We start from the raw sequence: 9,111 nt of genomic DNA, 5'->3' as shown, positions 1-9,111 counted from the left end.
AGTCCAAACAAACACCCTAGCCCGGAAGTGATTTCACTTCCGCCGCCGTCGGCCCCGCCCTCTCGTTCTGTCTGCGCTGCCCTCTGAGACCACTAGAGAGCGCGCGAGAGAACGCGCCACCCCAAATTTATCTTCGTCTCCTAGGCTGCACGCGTGTGCGTGCGCGTCGGCCTTTCCTACGTACCCTGGTGGCCGTGGTGTGGTATGCTGGGAGTCCTGAGTGGGGTCGGGCCAGTGTCCCCACACCCGACCATCCTTCAAGAATGGTGGGAAGCAGCGAGTAGGGGAACTGGGGAGCGAAGACGACCCTGAGAGGATACACAAACTTAGACGTTTACAGACCGAAACAGTTACTTCAAACGTAGCGACACCAAATAGGAACATCTAGATAACGACAGCGCACTCACACACCCAGACACACCAAACGTAATACACATTGCACACTAACAGTGACACGCACCAAGTCACATCCAGAAATTCTGACGCAGAAAGAATAAACACAGAAACAAACTAAGACGTTCACAGAGGCATACTAACTGATCTCCAAGCACCTGCACTCAGACACGTTCAGGCACACACTTTTTGAAGCTAGACCTTTACACATGGACGAAAATTATGAGTTTATGGTTCGCAGGCAGTCTATGGAAACTTCTTTGTGGCTAAGAGAGGAAACACCCTGTTCAGAGATAGGATACGGTGAGACCTCAAGGTCCAAGAATTTCCTAGTCTATGAACCTGGATGCACTGTACCCCATACATTGCTCTAATCCATGCTTCCTTGCTGTCATCATTGGCAAGCCCCAATGTATATTTTTAGTGATACTAATCAAGGTGCAGTGTATAGTATGTGTAAAAAAATTTGGATGTTTGAATATGTATGCACTATTTTTGAAAGGGGACACAAAAACTATTAATTTCTTCCCTCTGGACAAGGAAAATGAGGGACCGAGATTTACCTTTTTACTCTCTTGCAAAATTTGAATCCCTAAAAAACCACATGCTTTTAATAATATCTACTAAAACTCCAAAAAAAAAAAAAGTTTCCCTCCATGGGAAGGCCTGAATCCAAAATAGGGCTACTCTTCTTTAGGGCCATTTCATTCATTGAAGGTCTGCTTTGGGTCAGTCCAAAACCCCAAAGAAATGAAGAGCACAGTTGTTCTGCCATAGGCTCTGGTCAACCACTTTGGCCACATTTGCAGATATGTATCCTAAACTGGGAGGAAGGGTTTGGCTTTGTTGTCTGCTGAGCAAACAGCTCTGGAAGGAGATGGTGCTGTCTTACAGGTCTGTGGAGTATGATTCATCCAAGGAACCTGGAAGATAAGCTATCAACCTGAGGCTGGAAGAGGCATGAACAGGACAGGAGGAGAACACAATAAAAATAGGAGTTTAGATAATGTGTAGTTGACCCTGACATTCTTAGCAGCTAATCATGAGATGAACTGAACTTGTTACTTAGCAACACAAACCACTTAATTGATTATATTGGTAATATTGAAAAATCTTTGATAAATCCTGGTTTATTTTTTTATTTTTTTTAGCCCTGAGCTAACATTTATTGCCAATCCTCTTTTTGCTGAGGAAGATTGGCCCTGGGCTAACATCCGTGCCCATCCTCCTCTACTTTATATGTGGGACACCTGCCACAGCATGGCTTGGTAAGCGGTGTGTAGGTCCACGCCCGGGATCGAGACCTGCGAACCCTGGGCCGCCAAAGCAGAGCGTGTGAGCTTAACTACTACGCCACGGGGCCAGCCCCTGGTTTATTTTAATCTGAACCATTCAAAGGCTTATGTTGTTTTTCCCCACCCAAACGGGTTAAGATTTCAACTCCCAGCTCACAGGATGAGTTCGCCATTGTAGTTGAGAAAGCTTAAAGATATCCTCTGGATATCTCCTTCCACGGACCCTCTGCTCACTTCCAAAATGGGGTTCATTATGTTCATGCTATGCCTGGATGGTGGTGGTGATGGTATGAGTGGAAAACACTTTCAGAAGAGCAAAGGTGGGACAAGTTTGCCAATGATGAGGACAAACACTTCAATGGGACTAGCAGAGGTCCACAGTTTACAAATACTGCAGAAATTCATCTGTTTGGTTCAGATTAGTAACAATCCTAATTTGAGATGGAGGTTGAAGTAGGAATCACAGGAGAGAGGATGATAATGAAGGCCCAGGATGGCTGCAACTAAGCTCCGACTCTACCATCTTCCTATAGGCGTGAGTTTTATCAAAATGTAAAATGTGTCAGTCTTCTGATTCAAACGTTCCATGTATAGGAATCTGCCCAAATAAATTGGACATATGTAAAAACATGTAAGGATATTCATAGCTATGTTATAATCAATCAAAAAAACCTAAAAGCCTATCAATAGGGAATTGGTTAAATGAATTATGGTATAACAGAATAAAACATTAGTTATTAAAAAGATGTATATTCATTGTTATGGAATTATACTTATGTCTTTTTTTTTTAAGCATGCTGCAAAAAATAAGCCTCTAAAATTATATATGTAGACATAGGCATGCGTGGGTATAAATGCAAATATCTGGTAGAATAGCAATATCTATAATAGCAATATCTCTAGGTGGTCAGATTTAAGAAGATTTACTGTCTTCTGTATACATTTTTATATTGTCTGAATTCTCTATGAAAGCCTGAATTGAATTTATAAACAGGAAAAAAAAATCACACCTCGAATAAAATCTAACATATGTTCCTATAGTTGTTTGGTAATGGCCTTGTGCCTATGCTCATTTGTATCATGTGGAAGCATTATTGTGTGTTGAGTAAAGGCCTAGAATTGTGGGGGTAAGCAGTGGCCCCTGCTCTAAATGTTTACACTTCAGGTGAGACAAAGCATCATCCAACAAACTTTTTTTTTTTAAACAATTTATTTTTTCCCCCAAAGCCCCAGTAGATAGTTGTATGTCATAGTTGCACATCCTTCTAGTTGCTGTATGTGGGACGCGGCCTCGGCATGGCTGGAGAAGTGATGCGCCGGTGCGCGCCTGGGATCTGAACCCGGGCTGCCAGAAGCGGAGCACGCACACTTAACCGCTAAGCCACAGGGCCAGCCCTTATCTAACAAACTTTGAATGCCTACAAGGCAGTAACTGGCATGATCGTTTCCCAGAAAAGTTGTTTTAGTGAAGCTTAATGAGATACCACCTCACACCCATTAGGATGGCTACTATCAAATAAACAAAAAATAACAAGTGTTGGCAAGATGTGGAGAAATTGAAACACTTGTGCACTGTTGGTGGAAATGTAAAATTACCATATGATTCAGTAATTCCACTTCTGGGTATATACCCAAAAGAATTGAAAGCAGGGTCTCGGAGAGATATTTGTACACCAATGTTTATAGCAGCATTATTGACAACAGGTAAAATGGACAAGCAACTCAAGTGTCCATCAATGGATGAATAGATAAGTAAAATGTGGTATATACATTGAAGTATATACAATGGAGTATTATTCAGCCTTTAAGAAGGAAATCCTGCAATATGCTACATCATGGATGAAACTAGAGTACATTGTTAAGTGAAATAAGTCACAAAGAGACTGTATGATTCCATTTATATGAGGTAGTCAAAATCATAAAGAAATTGTAATGATAGTTGTGAGGAGCTAGAGGGAGGGGAGAAAGGAGTGTTATTGTATAATAGGTACAGAGTTGCAGTTTTGTAAGATGAAGAGTCCTGGAGATGGATGGTGGTGATAGTGGCACATTACTAATGTATTTAATGCCACTGAACTGTACACTTAAAAATGGTTAAGATGGTAAATCTTGTGTATTTTTTTAAAAATTAGTCTGACTTAAAAGGTGTACCAAATTTGTATAGGTTGAGTAGGCAGGACGAGCAGGATTTAGAAAATAAGGTGTAGATGTGGAATAGGTGAAGATTTTTGCAAAAGGGTGAGTCAAATAGCCCATTAGAAGCCACTGATTTAACAACTCTGGCAAAGTTGAGCAAATAGGAATTAGTCTGGCTTTTGATAGGCAGGTGCAATGACTGAAACTTGAGTATTTTGTCCTAATCAAAAGGACATTCCCGCTGCTCTTGGTATATCCTATTTGGATCAGGTCCATAGAATCAATACCTCATCAATGCTACCATGTATGAAGCACAATGATATCATGGTTGAAAGGTTACTTAACCTGTATCTAATGCCAGTTTTTCATCCTAAATTTACATATGCTATTGGGGTGGGCATATGTTCATCAACTTTTGTCTACTACACCTAATAGATTGCCTTTCATTTTCACCTAATTTTCCTATTCCCTACTGTACATCTGGCTTTACAGAGTTCTTAAATTCTGTGGAAATTATAAAACTTTCTAAGGCTAGAACTACTAAGTTCAAAGAAAGGCTAGGGCTAAAAATATTAATTTAATAATTATGTTAATATAGTCATTTTAATCAATCGGAGCCAGCCCTGATGGCCTCATGGTTAAAGTCTGGCATTACACTTCAGCGGCGTAGGTTCGGTCCCCTGGCGTGGAACCACCCCACTCATAGGTCAGTAGCCGTGCAATGGCCGCAGCTTACATAGAACCAGAAGGACCTACAACTAGAATATGCAACTATGTACTGGGGCTTTGGGGAGGGGGGAAAAAAAAAAAAAGAGGAAGATTGCAAACGGATGTTAGCTCAGGGCGACTCTCCCAGAAAGAAAAAAATCAGTTGTATACTACCTTCTGATAATCCTCTCACCCAGAATTTTTTCAATCTAATCCCCATAAGTAATATCATCTCTTTATAGCTTCAGACTTCTACCTAATAATTAGTACTTTGAGCTCTACCCAAGTATCAACTATAAAGTTTATCACCCAGCATTTAGATGTACCCAAGTGAGGAGAGGTAGCTATTTCCATTTTGCTGTCCACTTGAAACGTCAACAAAATTATCAAGCTTTTTCATTGGTTCCTTTGTTGTGATTAAGAGTGGTACACAGTAGAAAAGGATAAACAAAGTGGAAAAAAAACATCTGGCGAGGCAAAATGGAGAATTCCCAAGACTTCATGTTTCTGCCCCACTAGCCTTCCTTGAAAGTTTGTTATCAGGTGCCCAGAAACGTCCAAGACTTTTTTAACATTCTGAGCAAAAGATAAAGGATAGACTTGGGACAGCAGTATCTAGGGCTCTGAAGTGGGGTCTCCCATTGATGATTCTTTTAAATGCTTTGCACATTATTTTCCACTGTTTCCCTTAGTTTTAGGTTTGGAATAGCAAAAACAGTACTTCACTAGTATCTAAACCAGGCATCTAAATACAACTGCTTAGCAAACACTTCTTCAGCTATAGGTAAAGCAATCATTTTCAAAGTGTGGCCTCTAGCCTTGACATCAGCATTTCCTAGGAATTTGTTAAAAATGCAAGTTATCCAGACCCACCCTAAACCTAGCAAATCAGAAATTGAGTGGGACCCAGCAATATTTTAATGCAGCTTCCAAGTAATTCTGATGCATGCTGATGTTTGAGAACCACTAGTCTAAAGGAATTCACACAACCATTTCGTTTGTACACTAGTGTTGATTCTAAGGATCTTGGCTTTACCCCTGACAGTCACAGGACTTGCAACAGAGTAGAGAGACACTTTAACCACAGCCCAACAAACAGCTCAGGGTCCTTGCCAGGGAATACAATCTCAAATTCATTACCATTCAGTACTTGAGCTTTCAGCTATCCTAAACCATATTCTATGATGGAGACCAACAAAGGAAAGTACACAGACCTGCTCCTACCCCTAGTGAAAATTATCTTAAATAAACCAAAGACTCTACCAAACATTTTCGTTACTAATCTGATTTTAAAAAAATGTTCTGCAATATTCCTGCAGATTTCCATTACATACCATGAGCCTTTTGTCAAAATTTTTACTCATGGTAATGTTATATTTTACTGTTCAGAGTCACCAAAAATCCATTGTGAACACTAGGCAAAAAATGTGTACTCTTCCCTTTTTATAACCTTAATACTTGCCATAATATTTAACAGTGTATACTTTCCTTTCTTGTCCCATCACCCTAAAAAAAGGGGGTAAGGGAACCTTTCCCTCTTAGAAGGAATTCAGAGAATGGATATAACCTTAAAAGTTCTTTACAGTCATACCATTTAAGTCACCTTCCTCATTAAAAAAATTTATTTTAAATGAAATTATTTTTAGGATAAATACTCAAATCAATACTACAGCTAGCCAACTCAAGCCTTACCAAGGTCATTCTCAGATCCCTCATTTATCAACAATGGGCTAAAAAAAATTGTAAAACAAACACAACACGTTTCTAAAACTTTCCCTCACACAGGATTTACATAAGATTAAACAAAACGATAAAATGGTGGGGAAAAATGTTCTTAAATTTTACAGTATGTTTAGATGGAAATATTCCTTTTAAATAAAGGTTTGCCATATTCTGGGAAATAGCTGTTACAGATTTATTGATCACTAGCAGCTTCTTTATGAGAATTTCTGCTTCCTAAATGCTATCAAATGAAAATATTAACATTCTCTTCTACATCTCGGTACATCCAACAAAGTAGGACCTATGGAAAACAGCTATCATTGACAGAAAACAATAGGGATTCCATTGTACACATAATGCTTTATGTAGCTGCTGTTAGTTAAGTTGGAATTAAGCAAAAGTGGGTAATTAGTAAAGGCCAAAATTAAACTTCGGAACTAAACTGGCAAGGATTTTTTGTGCATGTCACATTAAAAAAAATGTCACCTGCCCTTCAGAGGCAGACTGTAACATTTTATCCAACTATTTGATATATCCTTTAATATACTTGGACCTAAGAGATTCAAAGAGAATCCCTCTTATTTTTTTTTAATTTTTTAAAAATTTGTTTTTTTGACAACAGAAAATCCCTTATACCAAGAATCCCAACATATTTTGAAAGGCTGGTAGAATTAATTCTTGCTATTCCATGTTATTTCCAATTTTACTGTTAAGTACTTAGACATGTCTAAACATGAGCTTTTGCTATTGCTTTACGCTTAGAACATAAAACTCCCAGGGTTTAAAAGAAACCATGAATAGCCCCATTTTTAGTTATGTAACAGGAACAAGAAATCCACCAGCACCAAAAATTTTAAAACTCAGATCTTTAGTAGCAGTTTTTAGAACACTTCAGATTAAAAATGTAGTAATTTGTTAAAGCATGCAAAAAAGTTTAACAGTGAATAATAAACACAACTGACAAATATATTGGTTAACATTCCAAACATGTATAACCAATGAACGTGGCCTAGGTTTTTTATTGGTATTCACTTCAGAAACTTGAATCCACAGATATAAGCAGTACATAACCAGAAAGTTACAAGTAAACACAGATTATACATGCAAATTTCTGTTCACAAAGGTCACATGTGCAGGTATATGAATTAGAAGCGTGCGCCTAGATTATGGTCAAACTTTTTAAAATGCAGAAATGTAAAATTACATCTTGACAATATGAAGAGATGGTCTACACACTTTAAAAATCAAATGTTGCTTATACCAGATGTATGACAGCTACAGGATTCAAGTGACAAGCAATAAGATCTCAAGGAATTAATACTGGTCAAAGAGAACGGGAATATTTTTACATTTCACTGAAAATACATTGACTACTAGAATACAAAATCTAGCAGGAACTTAGGGAAAAAATTACAAAATCTAAAGCCAGTTACTTAATATATCTTATTACCTAAACAACAGCATGACATTAAAAGAAAACTGCACCTGTATTTTAATTGCCAATCTGACATTAATGAAGTTCTCCAAAAATGAAACACAACCAAAAAAGCTTCAAACGCCAAATAAAAAGTCTGCAAGGCTCAGATTAAAATGTGGAATGTTTCAGATGAAAGTAATAAAAATACAACTGGTTTTGTTCTTTATTGAATGGAATCAAAGTTGACATTTCTTTGAAGCTCGGAACTACTCAATTTCATTTCTCTCAATGGTTCTATGCATCTTTTTCTTAGTGGTGCAAGTTGTCTTAAGTAGCTTACAAAGTCAGTCTCTACGAAGTACTTCTGTCTGTTACCATTCTGATAAAACAAAAACAGTTCTTCATTAACTTAACCGTGTATGTATTTTTGCTATTACACAACACATGAACAGACATCTATTATTTTTCCACTAAAACAAAAGAGTACAATAGTTTTCTTCTAACTATCAGTATTATATTTAAAAAAGGTTAACATTAAAAACAAAGAACCATTATTTTCTTTGAAATCATTAAGCTTCTTGCACATCTTAAGCTTCCTTCTTCTGCCTGCGTTCTTCTGCCAATTTATTCAGAAATTTCTGACAAGAAAAATAAAATTACAGGGATTAAGTCATGTAAGAAACATAACAAAAGGATTAACTCCAAAATATTCTATCCAAGTTTAGAGACTTAAGTGTAATTTAACTACAACCTTATCAACATTTTTAAGATTCAGCTATTTTTATTAGTCAGTGGACAAAACTAAACTGGTTCACAGGACACCACAATAAGGCATGGGAAAAAATGGTAAAATGCGAAAAAGTTATTTCAATGTGCAATTAACACTAACAGAGATAAGAAAACAAAGACCATAGAAGAACTCCTGCTACTCCAAGAACATAGACTAGTTAAAATGATGTGCCTTTATTCAATGCCCCCTCCACTAAAGCAAGTTGGCAAACATTACCTTAAAGGGTCAGTAATAAATATTTTAGGTTCGTGGGCCATTTGATCTTTGTTCCAACTACTCAATTTTGCCCTTATACCAATAAAAGCAGCCATAGACAATACTTAAATGATCCTGGCTGTGTTCCAATAAAACTTTATTTACAAAAGCAAGCAGACCACAAGTGTAGCTTGCTGACCCCTGTATTAGACCTGTAACTTCTAGAGTTCCTGGACACCAGAGATCTGTTAACATATTAACAGAAGTACAAAAAGAAAAAAAGACATAAAGAAAACAAAAAAAAATTAAAAATCTAATCTGAAAACCGGAAGTTTATTTTGGCTGGAATTTATCAACTCTATAGTTATTGCAAATTGATGAGAGGATTAAAAGCCATTATACCCTTAAAAAGGGGGGAAAACCCAATTAAGAAAGTATCAACTCGTTTATCATTA

The 9,111-nt window shown here is 37.4% G+C and overlaps 1 protein-coding gene across 16 annotated transcripts in view; it reads right to left on the bottom strand.

Annotated features, from left to right (window-relative positions):
* Positions 1-7,100: 7,100 nt before the first annotated feature.
* The window catches only part of MATR3 (matrin 3), a 48,247-nt gene continuing 46,236 nt past the window's right edge, over positions 7,101-9,111 (bottom strand). For all 16 annotated transcript variants that reach the window (XM_058541494.1, XM_058541400.1, XM_058541419.1 and 13 more), the window contains one exon: positions 7,101-8,309. Coding sequence is in view for 15 of the 16 variants with exons in the window: in XM_058541400.1 (XP_058397383.1) it covers positions 8,259-8,309 (51 nt within the window). In the remaining variant the exon portion in view is untranslated. The remainder of the gene's footprint in view (positions 8,310-9,111) is intronic.

The sequence above is a fragment of the Diceros bicornis genome, chromosome 1 (assembly GCF_020826845.1).
Source record: "Diceros bicornis minor isolate mBicDic1 chromosome 1, mDicBic1.mat.cur, whole genome shotgun sequence".
Classification (NCBI taxonomy): domain Eukaryota; kingdom Metazoa; phylum Chordata; class Mammalia; order Perissodactyla; family Rhinocerotidae; genus Diceros; species Diceros bicornis.
The sequence above is the reverse complement of the archived record's forward strand: the minus strand, read 5'-3'. Positions and strand labels throughout refer to the sequence as shown.